Source organism: Peromyscus eremicus, chromosome 2 (genome assembly GCF_949786415.1).
Source record: "Peromyscus eremicus chromosome 2, PerEre_H2_v1, whole genome shotgun sequence".
Classification (NCBI taxonomy): Eukaryota; Metazoa; Chordata; class Mammalia; order Rodentia; family Cricetidae; genus Peromyscus; species Peromyscus eremicus.
Window position 1 is genome coordinate 69,324,052 of NC_081417.1, and position 22,460 is coordinate 69,346,511.

At 38.7% G+C, this 22,460-nt stretch overlaps 1 protein-coding gene across 1 annotated transcript in view; it reads right to left on the bottom strand.

Annotated features, from left to right (window-relative positions):
* Grin3a (glutamate ionotropic receptor NMDA type subunit 3A) overlaps positions 1-22,460 on the bottom strand; it is a 181,686-nt gene that overhangs the window by 34,017 nt on the left and 125,209 nt on the right. Inside the window, exons 4-6 of the mRNA XM_059254342.1 lie at positions 17,956-18,101; positions 13,249-13,364; positions 2,321-2,472 (exon numbers count right to left, since the gene is read on the bottom strand). Of these exons, the coding sequence (XP_059110325.1) occupies positions 2,321-2,472; positions 13,249-13,364; positions 17,956-18,101 (414 nt within the window). The remainder of the gene's footprint in view (positions 1-2,320; positions 2,473-13,248; positions 13,365-17,955; positions 18,102-22,460) is intronic.

The following is a 22,460-nucleotide window of genomic DNA, read 5'->3' on the forward strand; positions in this document are numbered from 1 at the left end:
GATGATAATAATAATAACAATAAAAAGCACAACACACCATAAAAACACAAAATTGGAAACTATGATAAACAAGCAAAAGACCAGTAAGATAAAAAAGTGCCCAAACAAAGCAATGAGGCAAAAATATCTACAAAAATATCACTGATTTTTGTGTGTGTGTGTGTGTGTGTGTGTGTGTGTGTGTGCACGTGCATGTTGGCCATCTACTGCTGGGCATGGAGCCTACCCTTAAAGGTGTGATTTATGCACTCAGTGCAAAAAATACTTGGAAAGAAATAATTTTTCTTTGCAAGCTGTTATCAGTTGGAGTTAGCCTCTTGGTTAGGGATGAGAGCTTATGTCTGCTCCCCCCTCTCAACACAGGGACCCCATTTGGCTTGAACTTGTGCAGACCCTCTGCATGCGGCCACAATCTCTGTGAGTGCCTATTGACACTTATTTCTTTTCAGGTATGTTATTTACTTTCTCTACTTGACCTCTTGAGTATCTACTTCATTTGGAGGCACTGAAAATATAAGGCAGTTTTTGCCCCTGGAGCTCTTATAGTTTAATGAAGAGATGCACTAGAAATACTCTGATTATTTTTATGATTACAGCACAATATTTATTTAAGAGAATAATAGTTATGACAGAATGCTATTAAATGATATGAGATAATAAAGGGAGGTATGACTTATATTGGTCAGTATTTGTTGGGATTTGAAAAGAGAGATGCTAGCTGTGAGTTTATTCTCTTGTTGACTCTTCTGTTTATTTTTTTGTAGCACTGGGATCAAACCAAAGGCCTTGAACATGCCAGGCAGGTTCTGTACCATTGAACAGTCCCTTAGCTGGGATTTTGTATTATGAAGGCATTAGCTGAGCAAATGTCAGTGGGGAAGAGCATTTGAGGGGGAAGAGGCAACAGCAGGTTTAGGGAATCCAAGTCAGGGAAGCCATGGATTTATCTTCCTTTTAAAAGGAACATCGTGGTCCAGCCATGATGAACCAGAACATGGCATGAGAAAGGGCTGAGAAGAGAGCAAGGGCAGGTACCACAGGGCATGCCAACATTTCAGATTTTGTCCCAGTGAGCATGGCTATCAAACAGAAGAATGAACTGCTATGTGGAAGACAGCTGAAGCAAGGCAGGTGTAAAACAGACCTGTTAGCAGACTTTTGTAGTGAGCCAGGTAAGGGATGACAGCTTGGTCAGAGTGATGACACCAGGGTTGACAATAGGCAGGCCTATTTGAGATCTATTTTATAGAGGATATGGTTTGTTGATGTATGTAAAAGATGGACATGAGAAGTAGTGAGCATCCATGCCAATATGTGGAATGCATGACTAGGTGCACAGAAGTGTCACCGCCAAGTTGCAAAGCCCAGGAGGAGAAGCAGAGTGAAGAGGGAGCATTAAGGCTTCGGTTTGTGACAAGTGAAACTTGAGATGCCTGCAGGATATTCAAGAGCAGATGTCAAACAGGAAGACAGAGATGCACTCTGTTGGGAATTCTCGCCAAATAGCAGCTATTTGAACAATTATTGGCTTTAGATGTGTTTTCTTCTTCTCTTTTTAATGTCAGGATGGCCTTGTACTTGTTTATTTGGCTCTTCTTTGTAGAGTATTTGGGCTGTGGCACTGGCTACAGTTTTCGGTCTCCTATTTTAATCATCAGAATTGTGCCTTATTTTGCAAACTTCTTTTTAATTACATTGCAAAGACATAGCATTTCAACAGAAAGAAGAAATTTTGACTATTTGTGTGCCTTAGCCCAGTCACATAGTCACTCTTGCCATTAGTCCCTTAACTATAAAAGAGGTACTGGTTATTTTCAATTTTGAAAAATTATCATACTATAATCTGACAATTATTAGTTAAGGTATGTCTAGGTTTTAGACCAGTAAAGGGCTTATTACTCAACGCTCATCACTGAGGACCTAGCAATGTTCTGAGTTAGATTTTAAGGGATATTGTAAAATCTACACCAGAACCAGCAATTCATGGTTAAAGCAAACACTTTTCATGTTAGTCCCAGTCATTCTTGCTACAATTTAGAGACATTTCTTCTGTACTTATAAATTTTTCAGGATAGTTTGTGGAGCAGAAGTAGAATTTTGATTTTTATCCATTGAAATAAATTCACATTTAAATTGAAGACAAACATGTCTCACTGAACATTACTGTAGGTATGGACAGTTTTCAAATGAATCCAGGTGATGTACATGTCATGGAGTTTCCTGGTACATATTGATCAGGACGCACAACTAACCTAAAGTCCTTAGAGTTTTCAAAGGAAAGCTATAGAGAGCATCAGCATTATCAGCAGTCTTTCCATACCTCAGTGACAGCAAAGCTTCTCTTTCCGCAGGGAACCACCTTGTACCACTTGTCATGTAGCACATCCATAAACCCGTGAGACTTGTATTGACTGATGAGCTCAGATATATTAGAGGTCAATGGAGAGTTGGGAGGGAGACCAATGCCATATCCTAGAAGAAAATGCAATCTCACATGAGTTCCTCATATTTTTCTGAGAGGTGGCCACTATACTTGTGTAATCTGGCCACAAGATCTGGTAACAAGGGCATGGTGAGTCTGTATTACATTTCCCTTAAAGGGCTCCAGATACACTTAGAGATGATTACCCTTGGGTCAGCTGCATCTCTGAGAAGATGCAATGAGTCTGAGTCTTAAAAGTAGGGATGTGCAAGGTGTGTTTGTGAAACATTTTATCACCTTCTACCCTTCTCTTCCTGATGTTTTTAGAAGCAATCTTTGAGGTCTTTACCAGGTCTGGGATTTCTTAGCCATTTTTCCCAGTAAAACTTTCATGGGATGGTTAATCTTAATTGTCAACTTGACTGGATTGAGAAGTGCCTAGAAGATTAGGAAGGTACGCAGTGGGTATGTTTATGAAGGCATTTCTAGAGAAGATTAATTGAGGGAGAAGTTATTTATTTCAGTCTACTATTTCAGAATTCTCAGTCCATTAACATGGAGAAGAAATAGAAGAGGAGTTTACTTTGAGAGCTAGAAAACAGAAGGGCATACAAGAGGGTAAAATATCTCCCTCATAGATACACCTCTCAGCAATATTGTCATATTATGAATTCATCAAGGGATTATCCACTGATTAGGTCAGAGCCCTCAGGAGCCAATCACGTTTCCAACACCCATCTATTGGCAACCAGGCCCTTAACATAAGAACTAAAAGGAGACATCTTATATTCAAACCATAATACCACATGAACAAATAACACACCACGAGAAATAAATGAGCACACGGACTTATAATAACTAACTTCAATTGTCAAAAACGTGGTAATGCCAAATGTTGGAGAAAATATGGAGAATAAGAATTCAAACTGATGTAGTTACTTTGGAAAACATTTTGGTAATATTTCATATAGTTAAACATTTATGTTAAGACCTAAGAACATTTTCAAACAACTCCTCCACAAGTACACCTAGAGATATGGTTAAGAACACTGTCTATAACCACAAAACTTGGGAAGAACCCAAATTCTCTTTGACAAAACCATGAGTAAATGAATTGTGTAACAGTTTCATGATTGGAATATTACATAACTGAGACATATATGCTATTAGGGAAAATGCCATTCCCCCAAACCTGCAGCATGAATTCATTTTTTTCCATGTAAAAACAATCATGATAAATTAATACACATGTTAAGAATACATATGGGTGGATGAAACTACATTTAGAAAAAAAATCAAGGATACGATATCTTAGAGATCCAAGATGGCCGTTACACAAAGCATAAGGGAACAGGAGTGGGGATAGACAAAGAGAACAAATACGGGTGTATTATCAGAGTTTTATTCACCAGCCTAGACTGTGTATTCTTACACTGTCCGGCTCCATGGCTTTCCTGTTAACACACTGCTAATCACTTTGAGGAGCTGTGTGAAAGAGGCTAATTAACTACATCTTGTTTTGGTTATTAGATCTCACAGTCAAAAAGAAAGAAAGATTTTTCTTTTTGCCCTCAAGATGATTGAGGAAGACAAATTAAAAATGCAGTTGGTTCCCTTTTCACAGATCAAGACTAAAAAGCCTGTCAAAGATTCAAAGATACTTAATGAGTCAAATACCTGCTCTGATTATTTCACTTCACAACTCAATTCCAAAGATATTAGTTTTTGTTCTTTTTCTTAATGCAGATACACAATCCATTTGAACAATTTGAGGCCAGTGATGTGGAGCAGAAACATGTAGTACCAAACAGTTTTTGAGTTTTAATGCACTGTATGTTTGTTTTTGTGATAATTGTGTTTGTTTCTTAAGAATGTAGCATCAAGAAAATGATGACAAAGTCAAAAGCATAATGTGGACTTTCTGTTTAAACAGCTACTAAGAGGGCCTCCTTTGTGACTGGTGGCTCTGATTTGAAAGGCAAGAGTGATGGGAATAGAACTTGGATGAGTCATTAAGTAACACTTTATGTAGTTGTGACTATACCTTTTTAAAGATTAAAAGAATTGTGCATTATGAATATCTGCATGTATGTAAGTACACTAAGTGTATATCTGGTACCCAAGGAAGCCAGAAGAGGGCACCAGATCCCCTGGATCTGAAGCTACCAGTGGTTGCGAAGGACCTGATGTCCTCTGCAAGAGCAGCAAGTGCTCTTAACAACTGAGTCACCTCTCCAGCCCATGGGTAAATTTCTAAGGAAGTTTTTATTTTCTTTAAAAAACATATTGATGGTAACTGGTAATTCAATTTCCCAAATATGTTTTCAGTATTTATTAACATGCTGGGTGCAATACAAGGCCCATGTATAATATAACATTCACTAATCTACTGCCTCTCATCCATCCATCCATCCATCTATCTGTTCATTCATCAAATATTTTATTGAGTAAACAGATACCATGTAAAGTGGTCCATACATGTTAGTGGGGAGACATATTAAACAGTTAACTGCATGAAGTAGTTTCATTACAATTGAGACAGACCTTAGGAGGGAGAAGAAAAAGAAGGACATTAAGAATATAGTGGGGGTGGATTTGGAAGTATGTGATGGAAAAGGGTTGACATATAGGATAATTAGCTTGGGTTAACTTTGCTGAATATTAATGCATTTTCTCCACTGAAGCAAGAGCTTTCAACAACAACTTCTAACATTTATCAAGGACTTTCTATATCACTCTCAAGTACTCTTCAATAGTAGCATATTTTAAGCCACACTGTAAACTATGCATTAGACATAAATTTTGACTATCTTGTGACACACAGTTCAGTCATATCATTCTGGGATTCTAACATAAAGCTTAGTTCTTCTGTATGTTAGATATATCTGCCATGTATGAACCCCTGACAGTATGTATTACCTAAAGATATTTGAATCTTGAGTGATTAAACTGCCAAGATCACAGTCAGTAGCCAGCAAAACTAATGTTTAAAAGTAGGTCTGCTTGATTCTAAAAATCAATGTTCATTCTACTATATTCAATATAAGCTAAGGGAAAACTTGACCTATTTCCTTCAATTCAGTGTGTGCCTAATCTTTGTAACTGAGTGGATGCCGTCCGCCCCAAATCTGGTAATTAGTTCATTAAGAAATAGTCTTGGAGCTGGAGAAGTGACTCAGCATTTAAAGGCACTCACTGTTCTTCCAGTGGATCTGAGTTTGTTTCTTAGCACCCACACTGGCAGGTTCACAACAGCTTGTAACTTCAGCTCTAGGGGATTCAGTGTCCTCTTCTATCCTCTATGGGGACCCCTCTTTATACAGCAGATACTCACAAAGACACACATACACAAATAAATGGGAAAAAACCCCACAATCTTCAAAAGTAAGTTTTCACTAGCCAAAAATACTGTTCATGGGTAGATTTTGTTTATAAACTTAGCAATAAGTTTTATAAAGAATATAAGAATAGCCCTATTATATGTCAGAAAACTAACTAGGAAGGGCACTCACTAATTACAAAATTTCTCATAAAGATCCCTTAAAGCTAATAATCTCAACCTGCATCAGTGTAATAATGGCAGGATGGTTTGCATTTTTATTTGGAAAATACTGATTTTTGCACATATTTATCTGCTCATACGTTCCACAAAATGTGTGTAATGTTCTAGAGGTGCCTGAGTTAAGTTGGACACAGAGCCTATTTGTAAGAGGTTAAGGTGGCATGTGGAGCTGATGCGTATTTAGCAGCTCTGCAGCATGGTGGAAAGTTACATGACTTTTCTGGGAAAAAAGATAGTGAGGCAGAAACACAGATAATATAAACAACCAGGACACAATGGAGAGATTGGAGGACACTCTGTGGGATGAGAAATTGCTGCTAAATGAAAGGAAGATAGTGGTGTTTTAGATTGATTCTTGGTAGTGTCTTTTTTTTTTTTTAAAGAAGAGGAGACCAAAATACCTAAGAAAGTTTGAAAAATGTGAAATTAAAACTTAAGATTAAACCTACATATTCTAAGAGTATAATTTTGGTACTATGACAGAAGCAGTAAGAGTCCCTAAAGGAAAGCTATGTTGAAGTTACAAAGACATTTATAAAAAATGGCTACCCAGGAAATAATGAATATTAAATCATTCTACTCCATCATGCCTAGATTAATTCAGAATGGAGAGCTAAAAATAGATAGACATCTGTTAATTTTTTATTTTAACACATACATTGGACATTGGTGTTTCAATTATTTCTAGCATTAATAATAATTATTAACTAACTAAAGCAAGGGAAGACTAGGAAAAAAAGTATGTGTCTGTGAGGGGAATTTACTGCTAGACATAAAAATCCATTTTATTCAGAAAGATAAAATGGTAAATTTTGAAAGTTTCATTTCTATCCTTTTGTTTTATCAGTTGCTTTTCAAAGTTGATTGTTTTTATTGGTCAAAGAGTTTTTATTTTTAAATTGCTTTTTTCCATTTATTTTTAAATGGCTTGACTTATTTGGAGTTGCCTAAATTATCATTAGAAACTCCACTTTGCAGGACCGACAGGCCTGACTGTCTTGTGGTTGATGGATGAAGCAAATGAAATCCTTGAACCCTAAAGATGAAGGCATCAGGCACCCCGGAAATTGGATACAACTTAATAGCTCAAGAGAATGATTTCCCAAATAGAATCCTGATCTCCTCCTCATGGATAAGTCAGCTTTACTCAGCTAAGAGTGGTAGAAATATACTTTGACTAGCAAACATACGTTAGAAACTCACAGCTAAAAGGAGTCTTCCCAATGTGTGGCTGGAAAAAGGATATTTGAAAATAAGAACTCAAAAATAGCATTTTTGAAAAACAGCCCCAAGTACAAAGAGTCATTTGATTTTACATATGTCCTTGAATTTACCATGTTTAGTTACTCTGAGGTAATGGTTGAAAGCATATTACCATAGTTTCAATTTGAAAGAGGTATTTAAAATGAGTTTCCCTTAGCTTCAGCACATCAAGTTAGAAAGAGAAGTGTCTTGGAGGAGTTGAAATCCATGAAGAATATCTCGGGAGAATTTTTTTCGTGCATGGCTTTTAACTTAATGAATATCCTGAATATTAATGACTTACTGAGTACATCTTGTATAGTGGGTGTGTTTTCTCATGCTTTACATGCACTATTTTACTTAACTTTCATGACAACCTTATGCTAGGTGTTCATTTCATATCTTCATTATGCAGATGAGGAGCTGGAAGGACAGATTAAGATGCTTGCCTGTGAGTGACAGCAATTCTATTTTAATCCAAGGGCCAGACTCTGGAGTTAGTGCTCTAAGCACTGCATTAAATAATTATTGGAAAGCCAGTAAAAGAACAGCTCAGAAACAGGCAAAGGCCCTTTGCTGAAAGGTCACAGATCATTATTGTGCAGTTACATTACTCTTTCTCTCTGCTTGACCTTTATTGTCTGCTAACGCCAATGCATAAATTTGGGGCATGTGTTCATTTATCTTAACACTTTCCCTTTTATTCTCAAGAACAAAATATATCTTTGTGCCTCTGGTGCACAGCATTTAATTTGACCAAACACTTTCTGCATATCCTTGAACTGATAATAGATTTTTTAAAAAATAATATTTTTATTTATTCTTTGAAAATTTCATATATGTATATAGTATATCTTGGTTATGTCCACCCCCACTTCCCCTTTCCAGCACTCTCAGGCCTCCTCAACACATCTGTCTCCCAACTTCATCCTCCCATTTTTCTTTTCTTAATAATTCATAGGTCAGTTAGTACTGCTTGTATGTGCATGGTTATAGTGCTATCCACTGGGGCAGAGGTAACCTGCCAGTGGCCCCGCCCATGAAGGAAAGTGACTTTCTCCAACACTTCCGTAACAGTCAACTGCCAACAGCTTTGCCACAGGAATGGGGCTTTGGGAGCTCCTCCTCTATCTATGCTGGAATGCTGACTAGATTGAGGTTGTACAGGAAACGTTAACTATAGTGAATTAATGTGTGCTATAGCAATATCATGTCCAGAAGATAGCATTTCAGAGCACTCCTCCACATCCTCTGGCTCTTAGCTTTTTTCTAGCAAAGAAGGTTGACCCATGAAAGGACATCAAACTCAAGCTAGAGCCACTGTCTCTTATTGGCCTTACTTTTACTTAAACTTAAGAGTGAAAGGTGATGTTGGGGGAAGTATTTAGTAATGATCTTAGCTTGTTTTGGGCTACCATAACAAACTTCAGAGACAAGGTAGCTTACAAACAACAGAAGACATTTCTTTCTTTCTTTTTTTCTTTCTTTTTTTTTTTTTTTTTTTGGTTTTTCGAGACAGGGTTTCTCTGTGTAGCTTTGCGCCTTTCCTGGAACTCACTTGGTAGTCCAGACTGGCCTTGAACTCACAGAGATCAACCTGGCTCTGCCTCCCGAGTGCTGGGATTAAAGGCGTGAGCCACCACCGCCCGGCGACATTTATTTCTCATAGTCCTGGTTCTGGGAAGTTCAAGAACAGCTGTGGGCAGATCCAGTGTCTCATGAAGATCTCCTTTCTGGTTCATAGATGACTTATCTTGCAGTGTCTTCATGTGGCGAAGAGCTCCCATGGGCCCATTTTATATGGGTACTAATGACATTTCTCTGTAGTTAAAATCCTCATGATCTACTGAATCACTCTGTCTAATCCCTAATTCCCTACTACCATTGCAGTAAGGACTAGATTTCATGTGAATTCTAGATGGCTTCAACCTCTAGATTCTAGAGTCTAGAAGATGGCAGCAGCCACCCTACTCAGTCTGTGCTCAATGTTGTGTTGATCCAACATATATTCAGAATGAAGGAATCAGTAGACTTTATTTTCCCTCCAAGTTCCTGAAATTATTTATACACTTGGGAAAGTGTGTGCAAACTCTCAGTGTAAATTTGAGTTACTGCGTTAATAAGTGAACTAGGTACCTGTTTGAATTTAAATTGATGAGTTACATAATTGGAAATACATCATTAATTACACAATCAGTTCATGCTAGCATTGTTCCAGATCTGACAGATTGCTGTAGATAGGCACCTGCAATGTCCCTATGTGCCAAATGGGCAATTGCTGGTCAGGAATCACTTTGATGACTCTTTTTATATGTATGTAGTCCAGTCTAAGAGTCGCTCTCACATTTTTATAAATTAAAAAACTCTATATTTTGCCAAAGAAAAACATAATAATTTAAAGTTTTCATGAAAAATGAAGGTAACATTTGAAAATATTTCTCTAAGAAATCATTGAAATTAACACTGAAAAAAGATTAGAATTCAAAGCCAGGCATGGTGTTGCCTGGACACCCAGCAGTAAAAAGGTGAAGGAGGAGGAGCAAGAATTCAGGATCAGGTACTACCCACATATGAAGTGTGAGGCCATCCTGTGCTATATGAGACTAATCTCAAAAGACCAAATCAAGAACAAGAAATCAGCATTAAAAATTATTAGATCTGCTGGGTGGTGGTGATGGTGCACACCTTTAATCCTAGCACTCAGGAAGCAGAGGCAGGAGGAATTCTGAGTTTGAGCCAACCTGGTTTACAGAGCAAGTTCCAGGACAGACAGAGAAACCCTGTCTCAAAAATTCAAAAGAAGGCCGGGCGGTGGTGGTGCACGCCTTTAGTCCCAGCACTCGGGAGGCAGAGCCAGGTGGATCTCTGTGAGTTCGAGGCCAGCCTGGTCTCCAAAGCGAGTTCCAGGAAAGGCGCAAAACTACACAGAGAAACCCTGTCTCGAAAAAAAAAAAAAAACAACAAAAAACAAACAAAAAAAAATTCAAAAGAAAAAAAAAATTATTAGGTCTGTTTTGTTCTCTTGCAGTGCTTGGGATTATCCTTGAGGCTTTATGCATGGTAAGCAGGTACTTGCCACTGAACTATACTCCCAGCTCATTGACTTTCTTCACTAATCTCCCCCACCTTTCTTATAAATGACATCCCTTTGTATTGTTTAAGTTTTATGCTATGGTTTGAATCTAAAATGTTCCTGGAGAGTTTTTGTGTTGAAGGTTTGGCTCTCAATGCAGCATTGTTTAAAGGTCAGGCATTTGGGAGGTGATTGGGGTGTGAAGGCTCTGAATTACTGAGTGGTTGGGCTCTCTTCCTCTGTTGGAGGAAGTAGGCCATTGTCTATATTCTTCTAAGGGTCTCGTTAGTACCCTGCTCTGCCCTTTCCTCTCTTGATCTCTGTTTCATGGTCACCATGAAGTGAGCAGGCTTGTTCTACCATGTTCTCTTTGCCGTAATGTTCTGCCTCAACACAGGCCCAGAAACAACAGTCAAGTAACCATGCACTGTTGGAACTGTCAGCTCCCCAAATCATTTCAAATAGTCTGTCACAGGAATGGAGAGCTGACTGACATATTTTGAGTTTAGGTTGTGAACTCATTCATGGGGGCAGTATTTATTAAATTTTCCCATTTACATTCTGTATTAGTTACTTTTCCTGTTGTTATGACAAAGTACCAGACAAGAATTCAACTTAAGGAAGAAAAGGTTACTTTTCGGCACATTGTTTGATGGTACAGTCCATCACGTGGGAAAGTCATGGCAGCAGGAACATAAAGCAGTCTAGGACTCCAGCTCACGGAAAGGTGTTGCCTATATTCAGGGTGGGTCTTTCAATCTCAGTTAAGCCAATCTTATCTAATTTATCTAATCTAGATGATCTCTCACAAGCATGCCTAGAGGCTCATCTTCCAGGTAATTCTAGATCCTGTCATGTTGATATTATTGACCATCACACACATCTCATTCATTCAGAGAGTAGAACCAACAGTGATGGTCATGCTTACTCTTCTCAAATCTTTGCTCTTTTACTGTGCCATTTATTTATTTACTCATTCTCTTTGAGAACAAAGCATTGTCTAGAATGATAAGAACTACAAGACACTTAGTCTCAGGAGCACAGATGGAAATGTAAAAAGGAAACCAGTGGGGAGTTAATTGTGTGGCATCTGGCACTGAGGTCCAGCAGAGGCAAACAAGCCATCTTACCACTACTTTTTGACAAGATGGGGTTGCTCCCTGGAGACAAAGGTGGAAAATAGAGCCCCTTATTCTTATGTCCTCTACAAATGATTTGTTGTTAGCAACCACTAATGGTAGAAGGGACCTCAATTACCCCACACATCTAGGACATAAATAAAATGTCTCTCTGTATCCCTAGATGCTACAAAATGGATTTTTCTATTGTTACATTAAATAGGCTATTGAGTTTTCTAGTTCTCTCTCTCTCTCCCTCTCCCTCCCCCCTCTCTCTTTGTCTCTCTCTCTCTCTGTCTCTCATACATACACACCAGATATACACAGAGTTATATACACACACACACGCATACATATTCATATTCTAGTCTTAACAGAACAATGCTACCACCAACTATCTCTCATCCTGACATTTTAAGTTTTATCACTGTCATCTTGCCTAGAGAGGAGACTTATAGCACCTACAAAAAGGCTTGAAAAAATGACAGCAGCTGTATAATTCCTGTTCATTAAAAACACAAAGTCTGAAGAAAAAAAAAATCCACTGATACGTTTAGAGGAGACAGAGGCCAACTATGGTTGGGAGATTGAAACCAGAAGAGTCTTATAATACCCCAACTAACACACAAAAGCACATACAACAAGCAATACTTTGGCAGTCCATAAAATTGTTTTAAACCAAAATGTTTTGTGACAAGTGTGTAGGAGCACCAGACTGTACTATCAGGGAGGGGAAGCCAGGAATTGGGAGGTATGGAATTTGCTGGTTCAAACTATGTAGTCCACATATCAAGTGTTGTTCAGAATGAGAGAAAATACTGACAAAGCAATGCTTCTTTAGTCCTGAAGTTTGATTGATGGGTTGATCTATTTGGAAGCAAAACTTGTTGCCAGTGGGAAAAAAGCAATCCTGGGGCTCAAACAAGGTTCTGCTTAAGGCCCCAAAGGGTACTAAAACCCAGAATTTGGTGTTTTCTATTTATTTCCAGACTCTCAGATAACATTCTTTGGGAAATACAATGTTTAGATTATAATTCCAGTATTGTCATCTAATTTATATGGGCATGAAAATACGATATAATATTAGTTCTTGGTCTTTTTGTGCATAAAATGAGTAGACTAGATTTCATCTACATTGGGACTCTTCTTACAGGCTTGCATTATCACAGAAAGCACAGATTTCTAGAAATACAACTTTGGCACCTCCATGAGATTGTTTTAAGCCCAAATTCACAAGAGAACATGGATAAGCCTCATCAAAAATTGAAGAGAAAACTATCTTCAGATACCAATGAGATTCAGCATCAAACGGGCAATGTAACCCACACATGGTTGGCATTGTATGGGATATACATAAGATACACAGAGTCCTATCGTATTTTTTTTTAAATCAGATTCATTATGGTATTTGACCCTTCATCAAAAATACTCATTAGATAGAGCCTGGGACAGATCTGTGGTACAGCAGTTGCAGTTGCCTAGTAACTACAAAGCCCAAGGTTTGATCCTTACCAGCACAGAACACAAAATAAAACACAAACACAAATTCACATTAAATAGTGTTAGAATCCTTATGACTATTACTCCATGGTACCTGAACTGACATCATCGTTTTAGAAACTATTAATTTTTGTTCTAACAATTTTGCAAAGAAAAATTTGTTGAGTGGTGAAAAATAAATCTTTAATGTCAACAAACTTAGTAGCTGAGTGCTTGTGAGTTGAAAATGAAAACAAGGGAAGATGAATCACTCTCTGCTTCTGGCACCTGTGACTTCCTAGGCTAGCAAACAACACATCCTGGGCAAAAGTGAACTAAGAATGATTGATACCTTCAATGGCAAATGGCTTCCCCACAGTCAGAAGCTTGCAGTCAGCATCTATTGATACTTCATAATCCAGAAGGGCTTTGTCCATGATGAAGGCATCTAGTTTCTCTGGATCATTCCTATATTTAAAACCAAAGGGAATAAAATGAAAATGGTTCATTACTGGGTAGGAAGGAGTAGCCTGATAGTTGGCTTTGGTTTGGGATGGAAACTTGGATACCAAGGGTAGCACAAACTTGTCAGCTACTGGCTCTTGTTGGCATCTCATTCACTTGTGGAATAAATATCAGGGAGATAGGCATTCCTTTTAGAGTGTACAAGTTCTTTCCCATGGGTTTATCTACCAACCCCACTTCTAACTGCTAAGTCCAACATCAAAGCCAGATGTAACTCTTAATCGAATAGGAGTGTGCACAGGGAAGGCTGATTTCTGTTATTTATCAAAGTAACTTGTGTTAAGTACTGCATTCAGTATTCTACATACATTTAATTATTCATCAGGACTGTGAAACAAATAATGATGAAAATGAGGCTCAGAGATTTGAAGTATTTTGATTTAGGCCACACACCTGGTTAAGTGTTGGAGACAAGTGTTCTTGTGAATCAGTGTTGAAACTTTTATTTCTTCCTGCCACAATCACCATTTTGTTATTCAGAAATTGACTATAATTTTGTATTTAGGAATAGATATCAAGGAAATACTTAGAAAAGATCTAGTATTCTTGGAGAAAAGAAATTTGTGGTCTCTTTAAGTCTATGGTATAACGTCCAATAAATTGAAGGTGGAGCTTATGTAACAGATTTTAGTGGTCCAATTTAATAATCTGTCTCCAGGGAGTCCTGTTTCTTCTTACTGCATAGGTAGTTCAGGATAATTTAATTTAGGTCCACTAGGCTTGTATCAGTTAATCGACAATGGGCTTAAGTTGCCATTAAATATCTTAGGTGTCCTTCATGAGAGTTCTCTATTGTTTTGAATATGGGTGCATACATGACCCAGTGGAAAGCTGTGTCTAATAACAGGGTGGACAACCCTTACAGGGAATGCAGAGTTTGAAAGCCAGCTAGGCAATTTCTTTGTTTTCAGCCACCCCAAGTTCCTTTTTCTGAAGTATAGAATTTATACACTTAAGATTTTTCTTTTTATTAGTGTAATTAATTATAAAGAATAATGAGTTTCATTGTGAAATTTCTTTCCTCCACCTCTCCCTTCCACCCTTCCTCCCTCCTAGTCTCTCTTCCTTCCTTCCTTCCTTCCTTCCTTCCTTCCTTCCTTCCTTCCTTCCTTCCCTCCCTCCCTCCCTCCCTCCCTCCCTCCCTTCCCCGTCTCTTTCAGACAAAGTCTCACCACATATTCTAGGCTGACTTCAAACACATGCACTTTTGCCTCCATCTCATGATACGTTGAGTTCAGACTCCAGCCACTACTCTCATTCATTCTGATATTTTCATGCATGCATGTAATAGTTTGATCATATCCTCTCTCTCTCATCCTTCTGTTTTCTCTCCCCAATCTACTTTTCTTAATAGTTTCTCTTTACTAATGATCATATCCTCTCCTTTTCTCTCCCCTTCCTCTTTTCTCTCACCATCTCATTTACCCCTTAAATAGTTTCTCTTTCATAATAAAGACTTTCCTACTATTAGAATTGTCTAAGCAGCTTTGCAAGACAATACTTCTCTATTTAATGTGGCCTCAGTCCTTCCACTCCTAAAACCAGAGTGAGGCTGTGCAGATCCAATACAGAGAAGTAGCATCTAATCTTAGAGCAGAATATGGTTAGGGCTCATTAACAATTTGAAAGAGAAGGATGTCCATAGACACAGGTGAGATTCACCACCAGGCAAGAAATTGCTAATGTTGCCTGAAACGCACATAGACACATAATAAATGGTTCTCTCTTTGGCATGAATTGCCACTAAATTGTTTTCCCATTCATCCAGGAAGTGAAACTGCAGAATGCGTCTATCTTTCCAGGAATATTTCACTTAAGTTACAATAACTTAATTTTGACATGTTTAACATCAACTAAAATGAAAACACTACACAGATCCCTAGCAAGAGGGAGTTCATAAAGGGTCTGGGGAGTGTGAATTATTTCCTAGGAGCTGTTGATGAGGCATCTTAATGGAATCTAGGTAATAAATTCAAATTCTAGTCTGAAGATGTATCTTTAATCAAAATATTACCATAGCAAGAGAATGCACCTTGAAAAGGGCCACACAGCAACATGCCAATAGTCCATAAATGTCTATGCTAAAATAAGATAAATAGGGAAAAAAATCCTTGAGGTTCATATACATTTTTTTTGAAACCAGTAATTTCTGAGCCCTATGCCACTGATATCCTTGAATAAATACTCATGGTTTTGAATTGCATAGTGAGGTTAGTTGGCCTTGATTGATTTCTATGCCATGAAAAGGCTAGATACAACAAACTCATAGACTTTCATGGGATCTGAGTCACTGGGGAGGAGGTGGACTGGAGTGATCCAGTCATAAGTAGTTCTAGGCTGGCTGAATCATTGTTGTTGGCACAGCCTCCAGCTTCATCTATTGTAGAATCATGTCTTACAGGCATTCATTTAAAACTATATTTTACATACTACAAAATTAGTCATGCTCTAACATAATAAAATAAATGAGCAACCTATGTAGATGACCCTGAATGTTGTAGGTCCGAGCTCTAGAATGCTGGGGTTGCAAGATAGTATGAGAACTATGGTTGCTTGGAGTGTTGCCTAGGAACACCCACAGTGACTAGGTCAAAAGCAGTGACAGGCCCAGAAAGAAATGAGGAGATACTGACAATAAGCTCTGCCTATATTCTTGTTTTATGCCAATCAACGGGTCACCTGAGAAGTTTGGAAAACTGCAGTGGGTTTGGGATGGAGCTCAAGAGTCTATACTTCTGTTTGGCTCCCTCACACCAGCTACAAAATGGGTACACCTGCATCATGGATTATTCTTAAATCCTCAAAGACTCTTCCATTATGGTTTCTGAACTAACATGAAGCTAGAATCCTAGTTTATATATATATATATTCTGCCACTTGGTAGCTATATCACTTTTGGAAATGTCCTACCTTTGTGACACTGGGCATCAGATGAAGACCTTCTCAGGTAGAGCCACTGGGAAAAATTAAAGCTCTGAGTGCAGGGGAGCTTCTGGACACTGAGTAAAGTCTCACCTCATTCTGCCATGCTGCTGGCAGAGCCCTGTTTGCCAGCCACTGCTGAGAGCCCTTGCTATGTGTCTGGCATCCCATCCGCTCTCTCACACCTGTGCAACTGTCTGGAGAAGAAACAGAAGAGAGTCTGGGAGGCAAGGGAGTTCTAAAGTGTGTCAGAAAGGGACTCTAATGTTTTGATGTTTTTGCAAAATAAGTGTCATTTTGTAGCACTTAAACTTCATAAATAATTTTGTGAACCAAAGAGCACACAGCTTCCAGTCTCTCTGCGTTCTAGTTTAAAAAAAAATCCATAAAATTGCTGAAGGGGCTATTACTAGATCTCTCGAGAAACACAAAGCCTTATGTCCTATGAAAGTCTTTCCTCCTTTCCTTTTTGAAAAATTGGTTGAGGCCACTTACTGTTCACTGGGAGAAGTCTAACATTAACATGGAGAAACTGGTTTCCTGATGTTGAACTGAGGTGGGGACTTGGAGGTTGGATGCTGCAAATTGTTGTCCTGACGCTATCGGGCAGAGGAGAGAGGACAGGTACCCCTCTTGCAGAAGCTGAAAGCCATTCAGTCCCTTCTCCCAGGCAGACTAGACCAGCAGACTTATCACTGCACTGCTTGGCATTTGACTCTACTGAATTACAGGCTCGGATAGTCTGTCATGGCAACATGATTGCCTCTGATTGCTTCTCATAAATTCTGATGAGAAGGATGCAGGCATAGGAGTCACTGTCTTCTATCTTATTTCTTTCCCACAGGAAATCTCTGAGATAAATTTCCATTTCCTTGTGGCAAAATGAGGCATTCCACAGGCTTAGGGATTCACTTTGAAGGGAAAGGTTGCTTTGGGACACTTTATCCTTTGGCCACATTCCCCATGTGTTTAATCATCTCAGCATTGTTGTTTAAGCCAACATTTCCTTCCCTTGTCATCCACTCCACTAATGACCCTACTGGCTCTTTCACCAAAGGCATTGCAAACTGTAGACTATGTAGATAACTGGTAATCTGGGCCATTTAATTTCTTGTACAGCATTCTATATTGTCTTTTGGATCTCGCAATGTATGGGTTATTTCTTTGTGTGTTTATGTGTATTGTTTATATGTTGGTGAATAAGTGTGTGTGTGTGTGTGTGTGTAAGGCTAGAAGAAGCTGACATGTGGTATCTTCCTTAATGCTCTACCTTAGTTTTTGATACAGGTCTTTCACTGAACCTGGAGTTCCTTGACTTGGCTAGACTGGCTGACCAAGAGGACCCGGGATTCCTCTTGCTTTTACTTGTCCATCACTGGCTGTGTTTGTGTGTGCCTTGAGTCTTACTTGGGCACTGGGGACCCAAATGTGGTCCTTCATGCGTGTCCAGCAAGCATTTTATTGACTGAGTCACCTGTACAGCCCCTGCAGGTGCTATTTCTGAACACAGTAGTAGGGATTTTTGTCCACCATATTGAAAAAAAAAAACCAGGCAAAACCAAAATGATTTCTCCTTTATTGAAGCTTTTAGGATCCAAGGGGTGACACTCACTTCAGATACTGTACTCCATCAGGGGTGGCTGGTACGTTGTACCTTCTCATATACTCGTGCATCTCTGGGAAGCTCTGCCGTACATAGTCTTCAGCACTGCTTTCCCGGACAGTTCCAAAACGGAAGCCTTGAGAAGGGTGATGAAGCTACCAGAGAGAACAAGAAATGCCTCTAATATGCAGTACTTAGTTAATTACTTGTTTAAAACCTTTTCATTTACCATTAGGATTCAAAATTCAATGACTGAGCACATTTCACACACCTAAAGGCACTAACATGCAAACAAAGTATGAAGACACAGATGTAGGTATATGCTTGAGTGTATCCAAGTGTGTTCTGTCCTCAGGAGGGAAGAGATAGGAATGACAAACTAAATGTACAAAACAGTTATTTTGCTTCATATTGAGAACCCAGTACATTTTTTCAAGAACATTACTACACTTACATTGTGTGTGTGTGTGTGTGTGTGTGTGTGTGTGTGTGTGTGTGTGTTGGGGGGTGGTGTGTTGGGGAGCACATAGTCCATGATGTAGGTATGGAGATCTGGAGACAACTTGTAGGATTCACATGTCTTCTTTTACTATGTGGGTCTTGGGAATTGAACTCAGTTCACCATGCTTGGTGGCGATCACCTTTGCTTTAGTAATCTTATTGGCTCACTAGTAGATGGAATTCTTTAGGCAATGCCCAAATAGGCATGTAGAATTAGCATCATATTGAGAATTAAATATTAAAATATATCTTTGTGATTATAACCCTCAGAACTGTACAAAGGCCAAGTTAAAAGCAACCTGGGATGATAATATACCTTGTCCAATGCTATGAATACTTTCATTTTGTGTTACTAATCTTGATGCTGTATTCCATATTGAATGTATTGAATTTACTTTTGGTGTTGTTATGAATTGTTCTTTCTCCTTTAAGTAGTTGCAGTACCCAATGCTGAGTCATGCTGTGCATTTTCTCAAATGGAATAGTGCCCTAGACGGGCACAAGGGAGGAAGGGATAGCAGGATTAGGGCCAGAGCCGGGAGAGGTCTTCAGGTTTCAAGACCTCACAGGGAGGGAGCAGCGCACTGAGACCTAAAAAATGAAGATATCACACACACATGACATCTTACTCAGCTCAATTACAGAGACACACTGATATGGAGTGTAAAACAGATTCTGACAAATAGAAGAAAGAGCTGGGATTGGGTCATAATATGAACATATTCACATATTCTTTGGTCAGCAGTAGTATAGAGATTATTCTTCTCCTTAATTGGTCCTGTAAGGCCTTTCAATTTCTGTGTTCTGCTTCATATTGGCATAGTTTACATCACTGGTATTGATCTGAAGCCCCGGAGATGGGGCTATGAATGGGCTTTATGGACTTTCTAAACCTTCTGAAACTTCAAGCAACATTGCATACACATATGCACTTGCAATTGTCTTCTATGGAAGGAGACAACACAGAATTCTTTTTAGTGAAAATAATCAGGCTCTCAAGTTACTTACATCCCACAAACTAAGCACTCACTCAATATAGAAGCATTTGATATATTTGAAGATGACTTAATTTTGACCCATACTAAAAGTGTAATAATTACAACAGTTAAATAACCTATGTGTCAATCCTTATAGAATATTATACAATGTATAAATTATGTTTGTTAGATGTAGTTAATAAAACAGGTGCTCTCACAGAAATGGAAAAACATTAATGGGGCTTGACCAAAACTACCTATGTATGTGTTTGTTTAAATACTATCACTTCTCAGGAATGTAATTTATTTGTTCATGGTTTATTGAGACCCTATGATGTATACCTCTTAAAGTCATATATATAACCTGAACTCTGATCACCTGACTATTAATGTTATTTCTTTGGATACTCTACTGTTGAGTATGGCAATATGACATATCCTTGTGTTCAATATAGTTAACCTCCACACCGAACACATTCCAACATTTTCTGCCAATATAACCATAATGAGGCACAAACAAGAACCACAAACAATACTGAGTGCTTTTATTGTATCATATGTGGAACTGAATACTTCATACACCTTATTCTGTTTAGTGCTCATGGCTTTGTGGGCAAGAGCACTATACCTCCTTTCTTTAAATGACTGGTGTGCTGAAGTTCAGTGAAGTGAAGTAACCAGTACAAAATAACTTAGAGAGAATGGACAGGGATGGATGGGTTAGAACCCAAGTCTGTCTGATTTAAAGGCTGATGCTGGTTGGTTTTTTTTTTTTTTCCCACATCATCCTGCCTTCCAGCTCCTGTGAACAGCTGGATGAAGTGTTCATCACAAGCAACCCAGTGGCCTCCCTATCTCCCCCTTTCTCTGTGTATGTGTTCATGTGCATGTATGTGTGTGCAGGTGTGCATGCAGGCTAGATGTCAACACTGAGTATCTTCCTTACTCACTCTTCATCTTAGCTTCTGAGGCAGAATCTCTCATTTGCCTGAAGCTCATTGATTGGACTAGTTTGGATGGTCAGCAAGCCCTACAGATCCTCCTGTCTTTGCATCCTAGTGCTGGGATTACAAATAATATGCCACTCTTCTTGATTTTTTTTTTTTGCTTGGAGGCTCTAAATTCAGGTCCTCATGCTTCTGAAGAAAACACTATCTCAGATCCTTGGCAGCCTTTTCTTAGTATTCTCTTGAGTGTGCAATCCCAGGCCAATCCTCACAATAGCAATTGCTGTCCCATAGCTTGAGCAAAGGTTTATCAGCCTTTTTTCTATGTAATACCTGTTCACTTTTTAAGGCCTAGATTGAGATTCTCTATGTTAAGCCTTTGGTCTTATCTAGTTGCACTCTCCTACTTAGAGTGATAAGAACAAAAATAATAATGAACTACTTGTTTACCTGTGCAAAACAATGTCTTATACACCTAAAACACTTAGCCCAGGTGTTTACTTGAGCAATTTTTCACATAGGGATGCATTATCTCCTTTGGCCCTCCCTTTGAATTAGACATTTCCATTACCTTCCTTTCACAGAAAAAGAAACTTAAGAGTAGAAAGTTTGTCATTTGCCGAAAGTCACAGAGGCTGTAAGTACTGCACCTGTGGTCTGAACCCAGACAGCCTGATTAAAATATTCAGTCTGCGATCACTGTGGAATGCCCCTTCTCCCACATGCTGTATGACTCCCTAGCTCAGGTCAGTACAGAATTTACCACTTGTGCACCAGGTGATGAGTCAAGAGCTTTAAACATTTGCCATAGCATTATACGACAAGATAAATGTTATTTTCTTTGTTTTACTGGCTGAGACAAAGATAATGTGCAAATTTACACTACTAATAACTGGCAAGATGTCCTCCTTTGGCATGTAGATTTGGTTTAATTCATCTGTACATTACTTACTGATCATGACACTGGCACCTGCAAGCATTCTGTAGCTTTTTACCAAGTTAATTCATTTGGTCACCATTCTCTAGTTTGTGTTCTTCCATTGACCTTGTATATACACTTCTACTCCCAGTTCAGTTATCACTCTGTAATATTGTCTAGGCTAGAACCTCCTTTCACAGTCCAGAGTACTGTTCATTACACTATGGGGCTCACAGAGTCTCCTATCACAGAACCTCATAGACAGCACACACTTTTGACTGTAGTTTTAAAGTCAATGATATAATTATTTGGTTAATATCTAGACTATCAGCTTTTGCTCAGAATTGTAAAGTGTATGTAAATCAGAGTCATGTTCATTTTAACTAATCTTTGCCTTCCACAATGGTTTCCATCACATAGTTTCTCAATAAAAAGGCCTTATGGTTGGCCATTGAGATGGATTGGTAGGTAAAAGTGCAGGCTGCTCAAGCCTGACTTCCTGAGACTAGATTCTGGAATGCATGTAAAGGTAGAAGTGACCCAGCTCCACAAATCTGTCTTCTGTATACACACACACACACATACACACACACACACACACACACACACACACACACACCCACATACACATGCATCATACACAAGTATACTATAGACATAAATAAAAATAAAAATCTCCATATTACTAAATAAAACATTTTTAAAAAGTGTACAAATTGCTAGTTGGTACTTGGTAACTATTCTTTGAACTCAGAGGGGGGTGAGAGCTTTATCATTCCACTTCATATAAACAGTGCCCACAGTCCAGCTTACTACTCAGGTTTTCCAGATGATCCCTGTCTTTAATGTGAAAAAGTTACAGGATCATTAGTTATTAGACTTTTGCTTTATATGAGAAAATAATCTTTTCTGGGTGTACATTTCATCACATTTCACTGCAGTAATATCTTTATGAACCATGGGCTGACTGTAGGCAACTCTGCCTTTCTGGGCCTCCTTTTCTCTGTTGACTGCATCAGAGCACTGTCTGTCCCTAGAAACTAGGGGATAGGAGCCAGCAGATGCAGGCTGGCCTTTGGTGTTTTTCCTCTCCTTCACTATCTACTGCCATTTCTCATTAGCACTTACATTGGCTTCATGTGACTCTGGGAAAGCAGTAGATCTGAGGTT